This window comes from Epinephelus lanceolatus, chromosome 22 (assembly GCF_041903045.1).
Source record: "Epinephelus lanceolatus isolate andai-2023 chromosome 22, ASM4190304v1, whole genome shotgun sequence".
NCBI lineage: Eukaryota > Metazoa > Chordata > Actinopteri > Perciformes > Serranidae > Epinephelus > Epinephelus lanceolatus.
The window spans coordinates 10223414-10242945 of NC_135755.1; the positions used below are offsets into that span (position 1 = coordinate 10223414).

Genomic DNA, 19532 nt, shown 5'->3' on the forward strand with positions numbered 1-19532 from the left:
GTCGCAAACCAGCTGTGTGATTTTCTCCATGATAATAATTTATTTGAGGAATTTCAGTCAGGATTTAGAGTGCATCATAGCACTGAGACAGCACTAGTTAAAATTACAAATGACCTTCTGATTGCTTCAGACAAAGGACTCGTCTCTGTACTTGTTTTATTAGATCTTAGTGCGGCGTTTGACACAATTGACCATCAAATTATACTGCGAAGACTAGATCACTTAATTGGCCTAAAAGGTTCTGCACGAAGCTGGTTTAAATCTTATTTATCTGATCGTTTTCAGTTTGTTGACGTTCATAATGAATCATCCTTACGTACTAAAGTTTGTTTTGGAGTTCCGCAAGGTTCTGTGCTCGGACCAATCCTATTTATTCTATGTATGCTTCCTTTAGGCAACATCATTAGAAATCACTCTATAAATTTCCATTGTTATGCGGATGATACTCAGTTGTATTTATCGATGAAGCCAGAAGAAACTAATCAATTAACTAAACTCCATAACTGCCTTAAAGACATAAAAAATTGGATGAGCACCAATTTCCTGATGTTAAATTCAGACAAAACTGAAGTTATTGTTCTTGGCCCCAAACAACTCAGAGACTCTTTATCTGATGACATAGTTTCTCTAGATGGCATTGCTCTGGACTCTACCACTACTGTAAGAAACCTCAGAGTAACATTTGATCAAGATTTGTCTTTTAATTCTCATTTAAAACAAACCTCACGGACTGCATTTTTTCATCTGCGTAATATTGCGAAAATTAGGCCTATCCTGAAAAGATGCAGAAAAATTGGTCCATGCTTTTGTTACCTCAAGGCTGGATTACTGTAACTCCCTATTATCAGGTAGCTCTATTAAGTCCTTAAAAACTCTCCAGCTAATTCAGAATGCAGCAGCACGTGTACTAACAGGAACTAAGAAACAAGATCATATTTCTCCTGTTTTAGCTTCTCTGCACTGGCTCCCTGTAAAATCCAGAATTGAATTTAAAATCCTACTGTTAACTTATAAAGCTCTAAATGGTCAAGCTCCGTCATATCTTAGAGAGCTCATAGTGCCATATTATCCCACTAGAACACTGCGCTCTGAGAACGCAGGGTTACTTGTGGTCCCTAAAGTCTCCAAAAGTAGATCAGGACCCAGAGCCTTCAGCTATCAGGCTCCTCTCCTGTGGAATCATCTTCCTGTTACGGTCCGGGAGGCAGACACCGTCTCCACATTTAAGACTAGACTTAAGACTTTCCTCTTTGATAAAGCTTATAGTTAGGGCTGGCTCAGGCTTGCCCTGTACCAGCCCCTAGTTAGGCTGACTTAGGCCTAGTCTGCCGGAGGAGCCCCTGTATTACACCGGGCACCTTCTCACCTTCTCTCTCTCTCTCTCTCGTATTCTATTACTGCATCTTGCTAACTCGGCCATTCTGGATGTCACTAACTCGGCTTCTTCTCCGGAGCCTTTGTGCTCCACTGTCTCTCAGATTAACTCATATCGCAGCGGTGCCTGGATAGTGTGACGTGTGTGGTTGTGCTGCTGCCGTGGTCCTGCCAGATGCCTCCTGCTGCTGCTGCCATCATTAGTCATTAGTCATACTTCTACTGTTATTATACACATATGATTATTGTCACATATGTATGCTGCCAGATATTAATATATACTTTTAACATATTGTACCACAGTAGACAGAACTATAAATATATTATTACTTTCATTAATGTTGCTGTAAGCTACTGTCATTACCGTCTGTCCTGCATCTCTCTCTCTCTCTCTCTCTCATTGTGTCATACGGATTACTGTTAATTTATTATGCTGATCTGATCTGCGCTTCTGCATGAACCCGCTTTGTACTTTTATGATTCTGTCGCACTTTAAATGGAGGACCACACATATGTTTTGCCCCGTAAGAGGGAAACCACGCTAGAAAAAGATCAGATAAGTGAGGACGGGACAAAACGCGAGTGAATGTCGGCGTTGCTTATTCCAGGTGGATTTCACAAGGGATGCGGAGGTTGCCTGCTTTCTGCTAGACAGGTAATTCAATCTGATATTTTAAAATCATTTTGGCTTCATGTTTGCAACTACTTTTCCCTCTCGTCTAAGTTCGAGTGATGTTACTTGCTGTGTAAGTTACTGTGAATCTAAAACGGTGGAGACGGCTAGTTTTGTTAGCTACATTGGCACTAGCCCCGTCTCGATTCGGGGGCTACATTGGCACAGACTACCGAGACACTACCTCCTCGCCTGGCCGTTCCTGCACCGCCTCTACCCCCTCGCCCCCTTCCTCCGCTTGGTCTTCCTCCTCTCCCTCCTTCTCTTCCTCTTCCTCCTCTCCCTGTGTCCTGTGGGAGAACACTCTGGAAACGCATATATTATAATCGTACCAACCTATATTTGCTGCACTGTGCTGTGACTATCACATAAAACGTGTTATTTTAACATTACTGTGCTAATGTTTGCTCGTGTTACCAAAACAATTAGAAATAAAACACTCCTAACATATATCTCACAGATAACCTATATCTCACTGGTAAGCTATAACATATCATAACATGGTTTAGATTCCTAAATAAATATTCACCTCGTCGCTAGATACTCCTGAAAAACTCGAAAAACTTGTGGATGATGCCATCTCTGCTGTCTGTGCAAGGCTTTTTGTCCTACGAGGCCACCGTCACTTACCCGATGGGAGGGGTGAGCGAGTGAGCGCTGCAATCTAGAATTTGACCGCTGATGTCACTGTTACTCACCATTTTTACACACTGAGGCTTTAAGTCCAACTGGACGTTTGTGCCAAATGCAAAGAATTTCTCTCAAGGTGTTCTTGAGATGTCATGGACAGACTGACAACCCAAAAACATGGTGCTTCTGGCCACGACTGTCGCCGGCGCCGAGGCATGAAAAAAGAGATAGCAACAACTGGATAAAAGCAGTTTTTAGGACTTCAGAAATCTCCTTTGGCAAATGATACAGATCTTATTTTAATTTTTTAAGCATAGTGGTGAATAAACTCAGGTATTATCTGCATGTCTGATTCTATAAAACACCTTACAGAACCTTCTTATGGAGTAATAACTTTACTGCTTTCACTCAGAACCATCAAATACTGCCATACTGTGATGAAATCCTGCTGTGATTAAACCTCAACAACAACCTCTGAAGTCCATCATTAGTTTTATCAGGTTCACCTCCATCACACAAAGGTGAAAAACTGTAAAATATTAAATGATTATAAATAAATAGAAGAACTGTGTTGATGAACTCAACAGCTATAAACACAACCAACTGAAACATCTACATGTTTTGCACTCACAGCATTTGAAACAGCTCAAGAACATCTGTGACAAAATACAACAGACACATCATTTTAACATTTTATGAATAATAAGAATTTCACAGTGTGTATATTTGAAGAATTAAACTACTAATCTACAATGATTTATGATGTTAATCACATCTGGACTTACAGAGCCTTTCTGCAGTTCCTCACAGCTGGAATCAGTCTCCGTCGTCCCTCGTATGATGTGTTGTATTTTTCAACGTCCAACTCATCCAGAACCTCCTCTGACATCTGCAGCATGTAGGCCAGAGCTGAGCACTGGATCTCTGAGAGTTCCTTCTCTGATCTGTTCTCTGACTTCAGGAACTCTTGGATCTCCTGATGTACTGAGAGGTCGTTCATCTCCAGCAGACAGTGGAAGATGTTGATGCTTCTGTCAGGAGAGATATCGTACGTGTTCATCTCCTTCAGGTTGTTGATGGCTCTCTGGATGATTTCTGGACTGTTGTCCGTCCGACCCAAAAGGCCTCCTAACAGTCTCTGGTTGGACTCCAGAGAGAGGCCATGAAGGAAGCGGACAAACAGATCCAGGTGGCCATTTTCACTTTGGAGGGATTTCTTCATGGCTCTCTCTAAGAAGACATCCAGGGATCTGTAATTATCCTGGTCTGTCCCCAGGAAGTCCTCCAGTACCTTTGTGTTCCTGTTGGTGAAACAGTGGAACAGGTAGACTGCAGCCAGAAACTCCTGAATGCTCAGATGAACGAAGCAGTAGACTGTTTTCCGGAAGATCACAGACTCTTTTTTGAAGATCTCTGTACAAACTCCTGAGTACACCGAGGCCTCTGTGACATCAAGACCACAGCGCTCCAGGTCTTCTTGGTAGAACATGATGTCTCCTTTCTCCAGATGTTCAAACGCCAGCCTCCCCAGCTTCAGAAGAACGTCCCTGTCAGCCTCCGTCAGCTCCTGTGGACTGGTCTCATGTCCCTCATCATACTTGTGCTTCTTCCTCTTTGTCTGAACCAGCAGGAAGTGTGAGTACAGGTCAGTCAGGGTCTTGGGCAGCTCTCCTCTCTGCTCTGTAGTCAACATGTGATCCAGAACTGTAGCAGTGATCCAGCAGAAGACTGGGATTAGACACATGATGTGGAGGCTCCTGGATGTCTTCATGTGTGAGATGATTCTGCTGAACCGCTCTTCATCACTGACTCTCCTCCTGAAGTACTCCTCCTTCTGGGCGTCAGTGAAGCCTCGTACTTCTGTTACCCTGTCAACACATGCAGGAGGGATCTGATTGGCTGCTGCAGGTCGGGAAGTTATCCAGATCAGAGCCGAGGGAAGCAGCTTCCCCTCCATGAGGTTTGTCAACAGCACGTTGACTGATGACTTCTGTGTGACATCAGTCACAACCTCATTGTTGTGGAAATCCAGAGCCAGTCTGCTTTCGTCCAGGCCGTCAAAGATGAACAGAACTTTACAGACAGCGAGCTCCTCTGCTGTGACCTTCTGTAATGTTGGATGGAAAATACGGAGCAGAGTGAGAAGACTCAACTTCTCATCTCTGATCAAGTTCAGCTCCCTGAACGAAAGCAGAATCACCACACTGACATCTTGGTTTTCCAAACCCTCGGCCCAGTCCAGAGTGAACTTCTGCACTGTGAAGGTTTTTCCAACGCCAGCGACGCCGTTTGTCAGAACCACTCTGATGTGTTTCTGTTGCTCAGGTAAGGCTTTAAAGATGTGCTGACACTTGATTGGAGTTTCATGGAGGGTCTTCATCTTAGAAGCTCTCTCAAGCTGCTTCACCTCATGTTGGGTATTAACCTCTTCACTCTGTCCCTCTGTGATGTAGAGCTCATTGTAGATCCTGTTGAGGAGGGTTCCACTTCCTGTTTCATCACTTCCTTCAGTCACACGTTCACATCTCCTCCTCACACTGATCTTATGTTCATCTAAAACCTCCTGCAGACCACTGTCTGCTGAAAGAGAAGGAAACATGAGAGACTAAAGAAATAAATCTAAAATCTTAAGATTATATTGTTGATCGACATTAAAACAAGCAACATGAAAAAATGAAGGTTTTATACATTAGTTTTATAAAATCTTTCATGTCTACACTTTACAACACAAATAAACCAAGAAGAATCCTGTTTTCAGACATGATGACATCAGCACACAGATGTACAGTCTTACTTTGTACAGTGCTGGTCTGACTGGCTGTCTGCAGTCCAGCTCTTGTTCTGCGTCTTTTTCCACACTGGGGACAGGAGGAGTCTCCTGATGAAGCAGACTGGTCCCAGTATGAGCTGATGCACTGTCTGCAGAACCAGTGTCCACAGCTGGTAGAGACTGGATCCTTCAGGACGTCCTGACACAAACTACAGCAGGACGGCTGCTCCTCCACAGAAACATGACTCCTCTTCTTCTCTCTGTGGAGATGAACACATTATTTAGATCTCGTCCTGCAAGCTGTGCTGCAAATTATTTGCTTTATTCACACACTCAGTCACAGGCACTTCAAATATCTCATGGTGGAGCTTCATGAAAACCTCCTGAGTAATGTTGTGCTCCACTGTGAGACGACTTTCAAAAGGCAAAAAGCTCCCTCATGCTTTTCAACAGACTCTTACTTTGTGTCTGAGGGTCCAGGTTCATTACTGAAGTCTGGAGGCTCACCCATGGACCGGTCACTCTTCATAGACAGACAGCTGGATACTGGAGACTCTGCTCTCTGTCTGTGGAAACAACAAATGTTTGACACATATTATTAGTCCTTGTAAAGACCAGAGGAAACATTACAACAAGTTTATATATACACATATATAAACACACACACACACATATATACAGTACAGGCCAAAAGTTTGGACACACCTTCTCATTCAATGCGTTTTCTTTATTTTCATGACTATTTACATTGTAGATTCTCACTGAAGGCATCAAAACTATGAATGAACACATGTGGAGTTATGTACTTAACAAAAAAAGGTGAAATAACTGAAAACATGTTTTATATTCTAGTTTCTTCAAAATAGCCACCCTTTGCTCTGATTACTGCTTTGCACACTCTTGGCATTCTCTCCATGAGCTTCAAGAGGTAGTCACCTGAAATGGTTTTCCAACAGTCTTGAAGGAGTTCCCAGAGGTGTTTAGCACTTGTTGGCCCCTTTGCCTTCACTCTGCGGTCCAGCTCACCCCAAACCATCTCGATTGGGTTCAGGTCCGGTGACTGTGGAGGCCAGGTCATCTACCGCAGCACTCCATCACTCTCCTTCTTGGTCAAATAGCCCTTACACAGCCTGGAGGTGTGTTTGGAGTCATTGTCCTGTTGAAAAATAAATGATCGTCCAACTAAACGCAAACCGGATGGGATGGCATGTCGCTGCAGGATGCTGTGGTAGCCATGCTGGTTCAGTATGCCTTTAATTTTGAATAAATCCCCAACAGTGTCACCAGCAAAACACCCCCACACCATCACACCTCCTCCTCCATGCTTCACAGTGGGAACCAGGCATGTGGAATCCATCCGTTCACCTTTTCTGCGTCTCACAAAGACACGGCGGTTGGAACCAAAGATCTCAAATTTGGACTCATCAGACCAAAGCACAGATTTCCACTGGTCTAATGTCCATTCCTTGTGTTTCTTGGCCCAAACAAATCTCTTCTGCTTGTTGCCTCTCCTTAGCAGTGGTTTCCTAGCAGCTATTTGACCATGAAGGCCTGATTGGCGCAGTCTCCTCTTAACAGTTGTTCTAGAGATGGGTCTGCTGCTAGAACTCTGTGTGGCATTCATCTGGTCTCTGATCTGAGCTACTGATAACTTGCGATTTCTGAGGCTGGTGACTCGGATGAACTTATCCTCAGAAGCAGAGGTGACTCTTGGTCTTCCTTTCCTGGGTCGGTCCTCATGTGTGCCAGTTTCGTTGTAGCGCTTGATGGTTTTTGCGACTCCACTTGGGGACACATTTAAAGTTTTTGCAATTTTCCGGACTGACTGACCTTCATTTCTTAAAGTAATGATGGCCACTCGTTTTTCTTTAGTTAGCTGATTGGCTCTTGCCATAATATGAATTTTAACAGTTGTCCAATAGGGCTGTCGGCTGTGTATTAACCTGACTTCTGCACAACACAACTGATGGTCCCAACCACATGTTTTCAGTTATTTCACCTTTTTTTGTTAAGTACATAACTCCACATGTGTTCATTCATAGTTTTGATGCCTTCAGTGAGAATCTACAATGTAAATAGTCATGAAAATAAAGAAAACACATTGAATGAGAAGGTGTGTCCAAACTTTTGGCCTGTACTGTATATATATATAGTAGGGCTGCATGATATTGGAAAAACTGACATTGCGGGGGGTTTTTTTGCAATATATATTGCGATATTAAAAAAACACAAGAATTTTCACCAGATGACTTAAAGTAAGAAAATTAAAAAACAGTGTCTTTTACTCACCACAACTGCAGAGGCTACCAGCTTCATTTGAAACAGACTACATTATAAACGGTCCATTATTCATTAATCCTTCTGTGATTTTATATATTTACTTTTAATCCGCTCCCGTTGCCTCGATAAAGTTAATGCATCACGCCGTCATTTCAAACTCAACACTTCCTGAAATTGTATCAAATTAAAAGCCCCTTATAACCTCGGCTGAGAGAATCCCTCCATTTTCTAAATAGGCTTTTATTGTGAAACATCTGTAGGAACTTGTTGTGGAGGATTCAGTGGCTTTTATGTTTGCGTACGTTGCTTCAAATGGAGCTCCTGCCATCTGCTGACGCTTTTAGGTGACTACAACAACATTTCACTCTCCAGAGTGAAATGTTGTTGTAGTCACACCTCTGCTGAGTGTGTGTGTATGTGTGTGCGTGTGTGTGTGTGGGGGGGGGGGTTCAGAGATTGTTGTTTTTCCGTAATGACATTTTACTGCCTTCTGATTGGCTACAATGGCCTTACAGTTAGGAGTTATATCGCCACCTACTGCTTTGGCATGTTTATTACATCGCTTGATAGTGGAATTTGTGGCGTCATGTGGACGGAGGTATTTTTATTACACCACTCGTATGGACGCAGATTTTTTAAAAACTGGAGGCCAAAAAAGTTTGGTTTTAAAAATACCCGTGCCAGTGTGGACTAGTCCTCAGAGCTGCTTTTCTGAAGAAAAACAAAAGTTTACAAGTTCTAAAAAAAAGAGAAAACATTGCATGTGTCCTGCGATGTGACTATGCAGGAAGGACGGCAAACACATCCTTTTTTCAATAAAAGCTTTCAGTGCAGCCGTTTGTTCTGCTTTTAAAGAAAACATACATTCCAGTTCATTCAACACATTTAACATCGCAGTTTCAAAGTCAGTAGCCATGTTGGTACATTTATGGTTTTTGGTACATATTTGAGGATGGACCTAAACAAAATACTGCTGCTATTGAGCAGCATATCAGCACTTTGTGGCTGTATCATACAACTAACGCTACTCAGTGACGTGATGACAGTGATTCTCACAGAGCTGCGGAGGAATCAGAATCTGGAGTTCTTTCTGCTGAGTGGGTGTGGGTGTGTGTATATAACATACGTAGACACCACATACACACACATATACACATACAAACGAGAGGATCACACACACGGCTCAGACAATCAATCCACACAACAGTTAAAAACAGTGACATTCAAGAGTGTAGTAGTTTGTAATCATGGTTTTAAACTGGCCTGTAGATACAAGTGCATCAAGTTGTAGCGTTTGCTGTAAGGTGTTCCATGTATGTGCAGCACAAACACTAAAGGCAGTTTTCCCAAGCTCAGTATTTGCACGGGGGACTTCAAGTGTCAGCCAATCACTTCATCGCGAGTGGAATAATGACTATTGGACCAGTTTAATAAGGAGGATACAAAAAGAGCTGGAAATAAATGTGGAAATATGAAATAAAAGTCCCCCCAAAAATAAAAAAGGCCTTTGAAAATGAAAAATAAATAAATACATAAAAGCAGTTTTGTCTTCAGGTCAGTTTACAGTAGAAACAGTCTCTTACTTTGTGGCTGAGGGTCCAGGTTCATTCCTGAAGTGTAGAGGATTACCCATGGACCGGTCACTCTTCAAAGACAGCTGACAGCTGGACACTGGAGACTCTGATCTGTCCCCGTCTGCCTCCAAATCAGCCATCTTCCCAAATCTGACAGAACTGTAACACACATACACAGTGTGTTTGAATTATTGAAGTATTTAACATCACACAGACTGGTGGTCATTCTTAAACTAACATGTGTACAGATGTGAAGCCCTGACTGTATCTGACTGATCTTTAATGAAAGCTGTTGTCTTGTATCAAACATGAAGCTTATAGTCAGACACAGTTTATTCAGCCTGTGTAGTTGAGGGGACAGGTCAAACTGATATGATGCTGATTTACAGGAGAATTCATATAAATGGAGGTTGAACCATGAACATAAACTACAGATCGCCTGTAAAGCATTTTAATAAATCAATCTATCAGAATTAAAACAACTGGAGACTGAGAACAAACTGATATATCAGTCTGATTATATTTGAATAAATCACCATCATATCTGACAGGATGTGAGTGTTCCTGTGACTTCCTGTACAGACTGAAGGCTGCTGGAAACTCTCCAGGCGAGGCGCAGTTTATCTCCAACGAGCCTAAAGTTTAGAGAGTGTCCGTGCACTGATCTGATCTGAGGGCGGAAACCAAAACTCACTCTAACAAAGAGCAGGGAGAGCTGACTGTACACTCAATATCTTACTCTACAACAAAACTGCGCCACAACCCCCTCGGCAGAGTCCCCCTTTTCTCTCTGTGTGTCTATAAACTACAGCTTTTCACTGTGACGCACATTCAAAGAGTTGACACAAGCGCGCGCCCGAAGCACCGGAGCGCGCAGATCCGTAGCTGCGTGTTTAACAGGAAAAGCCTGGTTGTAAAAACAGCGTCAGATGATGGTGGTGGTAAAAGCAAGTGTGATGATGAAGCTGTGAAGATGTGGCACTGACCCAACCGACCCTACTCTCCCCTAGAACACACTAAACAATGAATAAACATCAACACTCACCGTGTCTCACACGACCTGTCTTCCTCTCACTGCTCTGCGCAGTTTAAAATGGAGTCTGAACACACCACTGACTTTATACTTTCACTTTCGTTGTTCCTCTCTGTTGGCACCTCCCCCCCTTTGACTCATTTATTGAGAGTAACACAGAGACTTGAGACTCTGCTATTATATTAAGATTATTATTATTTTGGTGCATTAACATAAAAAGTATTTAACTTAGAGTAGAATAAGATAGAATATCTTTATTGTCATTGTGCATGTACAACCACATTTAATGCAGCCTCCTCAGAGCAAACTCTCCATGGCTCCTGAAAGTGGTGGCCTTTGCTCTTGACTTTACTGTTCCTCAGTAGAGTACACAGTTGGGATGGGGGCGACAAAACACCGGGAATGTTGTGGAATGCTCAGAAAACATCTGTTTGGAACAGCCATCAATTTTCGGACAGTTGATACGGACACTTTAGAGTCACCAGTTAACCTGCATGTGTTTGGACTGTGGGAGGAAGCTGGAGCACCTGGAGGAAACCCATGCTGACACAGGAAGAACATGCAAACTCCACACAGAAGGGCCCCCCCACCCTGGGTTCAAACCAGGATGCTCCAGACTAACTTCTTTTCCAGTCGGAGCACTGTCACCTCTGACTGGAAATTTTAGGAGCACATTTTAAATCATCCTGCAATGCAACTATTCACATTTGTGGTTAAAGTTTAGACACATATTGTTTTTATTTCTAGGTGGCTAAAATATATTTTGCCGCTGCCCTCGTCCACAGCGGGACACTGCTGAGCTTCCATGTCGGTACTCCTGCCTGCTTCTCCAAACTGGGGGTGTGTTGACCGCCATCTACTGCAGGTAATACACTGACTGTGGGTACGTGTCTCATACAGCCTCACTTCAAAAGATCCAAACTGTCCCTTTAATATAAACTGTGTGGCACAGAAATGCTTTTTCTTTTTCTTTCATCGGCTCCATATGATTCATTTATCTTTAGTATTTATTCAGGGCAGTTTGGCTCCATGTTCTTTCACAGCAAAGCTCCAGAAACACAAACAGACAGAATCAATACAACAAACAAGGTGCAGTTATTATAGGCAGGTTTTACGTTGGCTTTTATTTCTTCATGTGTTATTTATCATCTGTGTTTCATCTGCTTTACTTGCGACACAAAATTGGCCATTTTCAACATCAGTAAGTTTCACTCAAACGGCTAAAAATGTTTAGCATTTTATGTGATATGATTAAGCAAAGTGACATTTCAGTGACGTTTTTTTTTTTTTTTAACAAAATAAACCCCCGTTTGTCACCTCTGTAAAAACACATCAAATCCACTCTGACCTCAAAACTCAAAAAACAAAACTTTCTTCCTGACAAGTCGACATTTTGGACATTTCAAATCGGACTCAGCGAACTGTCAGTGTGACAGAAATACAGGAGGGATGGTAAATGTTTTGTCTAAACACGGATTGACAAACACCACTGCGACAAACCTCTCTGTATGCACAACATATTAATTTACATCCTATGTGCACGGTTGACGAGCTGACACACACATTAATACTACAGTCAACTCTGAAGCTCTGAAGTTACTGTGGATTCTCCGCTGGGTGTCGTCAACTTCATGGTGTTGGCTATAAAGCTCTGTAGTGGATTTTGTGTGTGTGTGTGTGTGTGTGTGTGTCCCCTCTACGTCCATCTCCCACTTGAACAGAAGTTTGTGCTGATGCTGTAGACGACGGTGGAGCTCTGATGTTTCCCCCAGGCTCCGAGAGGGACAACAGGCCCGTTTCCACTGAAGAAGTTCCTGGTACTATTTGGGGGACAGGAACTACTACAGGAACGTCCTCTCGCTCGGCTCTCTCAACCGCCGTGTCTCCACTGAGAGAGCGGAGTACGAGGAAGGTTCCTGTAAAGTTACGGGCTCTGGATGTGACGTAATCATTGTGTGACCATTTACCAGGGCAATGCAGGGACGCTGTTAGCTGTTAGCCCTTAGCGGTGTCTGTAATAACTCACTAAACGGCCCATGAAAAAAAAAAAAAATTCCAGTGGATGTCTTAGTTACAACATGATTGAGCTAACTGGAGTAGTTTCGTGTCGTATCCAACAACGGGAGGCTTTTAACAGATGATGTCCTGATGTTAGCTTTGCTGCTGCTGTTAGCTGTCCCTGTCAGCTGCAGCCACTGATGCTTTCTAGACATCGTGATTTCCCAAAACTGAATAAATACCACACATAGCAACACAACACTGCTTTGCTAGCTCAATCATGTTGTAACTAAGACATCCGCTGGAAAAACATTTTTTTCACGGGCCATTTAGTGAGTTTTTTAACATGACGGCGGAAGCTATATGAACGAGCTAATCCTCGTCTGCTGAGTTTTAAAAATGCCGGCTATTTTGTTGCTTTCTGTTGACGTCACATCCCTCCTTGAATATATCCAATCAGCACCAAGTAATCCCCAAGCCCCAGCCAGGAGTCTTTCGGGGCCGTTCTGAGTACCGACTCCGAGGCAGAAACTTGTTTAGCCCCCGTAAAAGTTCGGCCCCATGAAATTACCCTGAAGTTCCTGCGGTGGAAACGGGCCTAACGATGATGGTGGCGTTGTCCTCTGAGCCGTACTGCAACACCTGAAAAGAATAAAATTCTCTCTGGTTCTTCCGTGCTCAGCCTTATTTTTTTCTTTTTATTTATTTATTTATTTATTTATTAGTGGCGTTTGGATTTGGTTACGGCAGACGGACGGCAATCTGAAACAGAATGAAGCCCACAGACGGCAGACAGTAGCTACAAAACAGTAGTGGAACACGCCCCATCCACCCACAGCTGGAGGTGGCGCTTATCGCCAAATTATTATAAATCTGTACATAAATATTGAATTATGCATATATATGTGTTGTAAATTCAACAATCTGAGTTTGACCTTTAGTTAGTGCAGCTGTTCTCACCTCTCGCTCTGTCTCTGTAAATGAGTCCCAGTAAGATGGTGGACAGCAGGTAAGGAGCTCCAGCCACCAGGTGGGGCAGCAGAGCGGAGACACACAGCAGAGGAGGTGGAGGATCACGGCCTGCAGGAGGCGCTGCAGAGAGAAACTGAATCTGAGAGACTTCCTGGTGCTCGTCAGCAGTTGGAGCTTTTTGGACTCGACTTTAAATCCCCTGAAAACTTGGGTATTTCTCTACAACAGTAAATATTCATGACTAAAAAAACAGAGTTACATTTTATGAAACATTCTCAAGTTTTCTGCAGTGGTGAAAGAAGTACTCAGATTCTTTGACTTGAGTGAGAGTAGAAATACTACACTGTACAAAGTGTTATTTATGAGACATCTATGTCAAAGTGTTTTAACTTTATTTCACAGTTACCAGGAAAACTTTTCTAAAATACTGATAACAGACTTAAATATTCCTCATTCAAAGATAAAAGCTGTAAAGTTAACTAGACTCAACTTAAAAAACAATCACACACATTTTCTCCTCTGGACTTTAAATTTGAAACGTCAGGATTTCTTCTTTGTTTTGTCGTCACATTGCACTACTGGTTTTATGCATGAAGAGCTGAAGACAAATGTAACTTGAGTGAAACCCCCCTCACCTCTGACAGTCAGCCAGCTGTCTGCTGATCCTCCAGCTCCAGAGACACAATTACATTTGTAGAGTCCTTCATCAGATGGAGAAACACTGTGGATGGTCATGTTTCCTGTGGAGCTGCTCCTGATGAAGACGCCATCTTTATCGAAATCAGCTGTGAGGTGGAAGGAAGACATTGTGACTCTTGGTCTGCAGCTCAGAGTCACATCACACAGAGGGAAATACATGACTTTATGAACACACTTTATGTTTCTCACCTCTGTTCTCATCTGAAATATGAATATGATAATCCAGCTGAATGGTGGACACGCAGAGTCCAGAGTGCTGCTCAGAAAAGTCTCAGAAACGTACACAGAACACAACAAGACAACAAGGATCTGACATGAACTTATTAAACTCACTGAGTGCTCATGGAAATATCTGCTTTATTAAATACTGATCAACTCTGTTAGAGCATGTGTTAGATTTAAATATTAAAGTAAAGCTCATCAAAAACCTGAGAAGATGTACAGATGGTGAAAGGTACGTGGAATAAAAGTATAAAGTCAATGGAAAGTACAAGGAGCTCAAAATGTTGCTCAAGTACAGTACTTAGTTACATCCCACCACTGCTGTGTGAGCATGTCCACATACTTTTGTCCAGATAGAGAAGTTAGGAGTTTTTGAAATGTAATGATTTATTTTCTGAGCCCACTAGATGGCGGTCTTGGTTTAAAGAAAACAGCTCAAGGACAGACAGTCCAGTGTGCCTGTAACCCTTTGTTGAACAGAGAGCGCCATCTAGTGGGCTCAGAAGATAAAGACAAAGCTTCATGAGGCTTCATTTGCTCATCACTACTTGTCGCCTACTTTACTTGAGTATTTCCATTTTCTGATACTTTATAGGCCACTTTTTACTCCACTACATCTCAGAGGGAAATATTGGACTTTTTACTCCACTATATTTATTTGATAACTTCAGTTACTTTGTAGATTATTAATACAAAATACCATCAACTAATAAATGATGTTATTATAGATTAAACTACGCAGCAGTTTATAAAGTCATTAAAATGAGCTCCATCTTTACCAGCTGCAACATTAAAGTGATGAACACATGAATGCATCAATAATTATAATCCATAATATAAATGGACCATTCTGCATAATGACCACTTTAACTTTTGGTACTTTAAGTGTATTTTGATGCTGATACTTTTGTACTTTTACCAAGCAGTAACACTTTGAACAAAGAACCAGTAATGGAGTATTTTTAAAGTAAAGATCTGAACACTTTCACCACTGGAAATATGTTCTGATGTCAAAATGTGGGTTTACCATCATGAAACCAAAAATGTAAATGCAGTGAAAATATTCTAAACATAGTGTAAACTGATTTTGATTTCTTGAGGTGGCTTAAAAACATTTTGTCTCCATTGATTTATTGTGTCAACACACTGGTGTCTGCTGCAGTCAGTTACAGAACATAATGATTCATGTGAAATAACCTGAACACACAGAAGAATAAAGACGACATTTACAGAAATATAATCTGACTCTGATGAAAATGATTCAACGTACATGCAGACTTGTGCATTCTGACATCAACCTCTGAGATACAGAGAACAAGAAAATGAACATCAGTTCTCCATCTTTCCACAGTGTGGCAGTCTCACAGAGCCAGATCTATCTCCACAGCGCTGTGTCAGCACCAGAGAAAGGTCTGGAATCATCCATTATGTTTCTGATATATATATATATGGTAGGAAAACACTCCGGATTGTTTTTGTTTCTTTAATCCAATCACAGTCGTCCTGGGCGGAGCTAAGCCCAGGATGCATATTATTAGATCATTCTGCTGTTGACAGTTTTTCTTTGGGGACATAATTTGCAGTTGAAAATAAATACAAGTATATGTTATCATAATACTCAACGTATCGCAAAACATTTAAAATGGCAATAATATTATATCTTGATAATATCATAACGTGGGGCCTCCGATCCTTATTAACGGTCGTATGTCACTGTGTGATTCAACTTTCAGAATCAGAAATACTTTATTGATCCCCGAGGAGAAATTGTGATTCGTTACAGTCGCTCTGATGTAAAGACTAAAGAATTATAAGTAAAATAGGAGTATGAAATAGAAGAATGTGAATATAAAGTAATACAATTCAATAAAATAGAAATAACAATGTTTAACACTAGTGCTTAAGATAGTAAGAATAAAATATCGTCAGTGTGCTGAGTCTGTAAGTGTGTAAAAAATAAACAGATATGTGCACTGTGCTACATTACACTGTATAAACTAGTGTTACATTCAGAAATATAAAATATGTATTGTGCTATAACGGTTGCTACAATATATACATCCACAGAATAAAGACAAGAATAAGAATAAGAGCTGTGGAGGTGAAGCCTGACGATATTCAGCTCTGGAGGAGCTCAGCGGTTAAAACCACAGATGATTTGCTGTATGTGGCTCCAGCAGATCATCATGACAACAGTAACACAGAAGCTCCTGTGAAGTGGAACCGGTCGGTACATTAGTTAAGTCACGGTGACTGGAGCATGCTGCTGCCAGAGTTACAAGATGTGACATATCAACTCTGACTGGCCGAGTCAGAAAACAGATCGACATCAGGCATGATAGTCCTGCAAGACGGAGTTGGGGCTTTTCTGAGGTGCGTTCACAAGTTGTTGGATTTGTTGTAGATTTTTAAAACAGTTCCCTGAAACAAGAAAGCAGACACGCCTTATTGCACGATCCAAATCTTTGACACAACTCGCCATCTTCAGTGTGTAAGTTGTTAGCTCGCAGGTTGTTGTTGTTTCCTGTAATGAAGGGGTCCCTCCCTCTGGATCATCAGGACACAGCTGATACTCTCAACACATCCACCGTCCTCTTTATCAAACTGCAGATGGCTCCCATCTGATGAGAGAAGAAGACAAGAGAAGTTATAAACCAGCTGTCAGTCAGTGATGCAGCACATCCAGTATAAAGACCAGTAGGGACTTCCTGTTCAGAGCAGAGTGGAGCGGCTGTGTAGCGTAGTCGGCTTCCTTCCAGCTCTCATGTTAACGTGTTGGAGTGAACACACTGAGCTGGAAGCTCACAGACCTGCAGAGACTTTGGGCATCAAGTCTGTTTACTCTGCAGATTTCCCTCAAGTACACAGTGTAAATAAACTGCTGAGAGTCCTGAACGCATCATGGTTGCACAAACAGAGGGATTCACTTTAATGATGGATTTACTGAGTCTGTTAGAACAAATGACTGAATGAAGAACAAATACCAACATCCTTCATTGTAACACTATAGGCTATATAACACACGCACACACACACACACACACACACACACACACACACACACACACACAGCTGTAATCCATCTTCACTTCCTGTAGACATGAACACAACAACAGTCGTCTTCACATCAACTTAAACACATGATTTCAACAAGCTTCTCTCTGATCTGATTGACTGACTGTTCTCTCTGTCCTCTCCTGAAGACTGTCAGCATTCTCCTCTTTGAGCCACTGAGAAGGTCTGAGGTTTACAGGAAGTACTGGATCTTTGCTCTGATACTAACTGTGTTTAATATAATACTGCTGAAACCAGCATGGACCCACTCCAACCCTCTACTGACCTCAGAGTCTCCAGTTTACAGTGTGGACTCTCCTTCAGATCACACAGCAGCTTCACATCTGAATCCTGCAGCTTGTTGTACCTCAGGTCCAGCTCTCTCAGATGGGAGGGGTTGGACTTCAGAGCTGAGGCCAATGAAACACAGCTGATCTCTGACAAACTGCACCTCCACAGTCTGAATGAAGAATAAATGATGTAGATAAAAATCATTAATAAAACAATCAGATGTGTTCAGGTGTTAAATGTGTAGCTCAACATTACTATGTCCTGATCAATGAGCTTTGCCCTAAACTGAGTAGAGTGACTTTGTCATTGTGTTATTCTGTTGATCCCAACCAAAGCATGTGAGCGGAGCAGAGCAGGTGAAAATTTACACTCCTTGCTCGCAGACCTGTCACTTTGCACCGCTCATCCGCTCCACTTGGTTCTGGGCACTCTTCGCTATGCTCCACTCCATCATAAATTTTATCCCGCTCCGCTCCCTCATCACTCCGCTCAAAAAAACTGCATCGTACTACCCTAACCTGTAATCTTCTATTCACAAATAAAACATGAGCTTGGCAGATTCTCCGGGGAAGCCCTCTCCCTGCAGTTAGGGACCGTTCTACAAGGTACCGCTGCTTCTCTTCTCAGTTTCTTTTCTGAAGTACACAGTAAACTCCATAGTTTTGAAAGAAAATAGTGTGGGTGTGCAGGTGCAAAGATGCATTCTGGGTGGGGCATGAGCGACCAGAGCGAAATTGGAGCCAAGGCTCCGCTCCACCTTTTAAAAAAAATAGCCACTCCTCGCTCAACACAAAATCCTTCCGCTCCCCGCTCCGCTCACATGCTCTGATCCCAACAGGATGCAGGTTAAAGACTGGAAAATACAAAAAGTGAAAAACAGCTCTCATAAATATCATTGACAACGTGCTGCTACTTCAATAAAGATGTAGTGACTTCACCTCTTAAACTCTGCCAGCTCCACCAGTGGCTCCATCATCACTAACTCATGTTGTGCAGCCAAACACAAATCACCTATTTAAAGAATCATGAGGGTCAATTTAAGTTGAAATCAAGTGTTTAAAGGGGGAAGCATGGCTGCCATGGCTCACGTGCCTGTCGCGTCTCTCAGGTGAACTTTTGAATACTCTCGTTAAATACGTCTAAACTCGGATTTTCAGTTCCTAAAAAATCTGACAATATCTTCGAGTTCATTCCTGGCCTCCCTTTTTGTTCATTAACGTTATGGCTGACAACACAAGACAGCGCAAAAAAGAAGCGGATGGTGACAGCAGTAGCAGCGACTCAGCTGTTATGCATAAGTTTAAAGCACTAAATGCAAAAATGGATCGAATGCAAACTGCTGTGGAGAAACAAGTTAATAGTAAAATCGACGATCTGCGGGGAGTGGTGGAGAAGCTGATCGCTGAAAATCAGGATGCTTTAAAGAAGGAGCTGGAGAAAGTTGTGAAGGAGCTACACACTAACTTTGACCTGGAAGTGGGCATCCTGTGTGCGCGAATGGAGAAGATTGAGCAGCACATTGAAAAAAAGGCCACACAGAACAAACGGTTCGATCCAGATGTCTCTCTCATAATAGCGGGGCTGCCACAAGAGGACAATGAGGATTTTAAGGCCAAAGTGGAAGACCTGTTGCACGTAGGCCTCGAGTGCTACCCAGAGCCTGAGCTAGTTGCTGTGGAGCGCATTCGGGCCAGAGGGAGACAAGCAGGGCTGGTTAAAGTGGAGCTGCGCTCGACCCAGGAGAAGGTGGCTGTGCTCCGCAGAAAAGCCAAATTAAAAACCAGCGACAGTTTCCAACGTGTCTATGTGTCGTCGGCGAAGTCGCACGTGGAGCGACTAATGGATCTAAACATCAGGGCATTGTTGCGTGAAATCCCAGCCGGGAAAGAGTTCTACATGACTGCAAATGGGCGGCTGGTGAAACGCATTCCCCCGGGACCCGGTGAGAACGCACGGGGGAAT

The 19532-nt window shown here is 42.5% G+C and overlaps 2 protein-coding genes across 6 annotated transcripts in view; both read right to left on the reverse strand.

Moving 5' to 3' along the window:
• LOC117272784 (NACHT, LRR and PYD domains-containing protein 14-like) overlaps positions 1–19532 on the reverse strand; it is a 103327-nt gene that overhangs the window by 23986 nt on the left and 59809 nt on the right. For 4 of the 5 annotated variants that reach the window (XM_078164159.1, XM_078164158.1, XM_078164157.1 and 1 more), the window contains one exon: positions 17566–17739. The exons of the other annotated variant lie outside the window; for it this stretch is intronic. In XM_078164159.1, coding sequence (XP_078020285.1) covers positions 17566–17739 — 174 coding nt within the window. The remainder of the gene's footprint in view (positions 1–17565; positions 17740–19532) is intronic. 5 annotated transcript variants of the gene reach the window in all.
• On the reverse strand, positions 3459–10436 carry LOC144459700 (NLR family CARD domain-containing protein 3-like). Its single transcript, XM_078164166.1, has 5 exons — positions 10347–10436; positions 9311–9460; positions 5909–6013; positions 5472–5707; positions 3459–5257 (listed from the first exon to the last, which is right to left on the reverse strand). The coding sequence occupies exons 2-5, from the start codon at positions 9439–9441 to the stop codon at positions 3459–3461; spliced, it is 2271 nt and encodes a 756-aa protein (XP_078020292.1). The 5' UTR covers positions 9442–9460; positions 10347–10436.

Coding starts and splice junctions, on each gene's coding strand:
- LOC144459700 (XM_078164166.1), bottom strand. CDS start 9,441: ATGGCTGATTTGGAGGCAGACGGGGACAGATCAGAGTCTCCAGTGTCC. Junction 5,708..5,908: donor CCTGGACCCTCAGACACAAA/GTAAGAGTCTGT, acceptor TCATCTCCACAG/AGAGAAGAAGAGGAGTCATG. Junction 5,258..5,471: donor TCAGACCAGCACTGTACAAA/GTAAGACTGTAC, acceptor CTTCTCTTTCAG/CAGACAGTGGTCTGCAGGAG.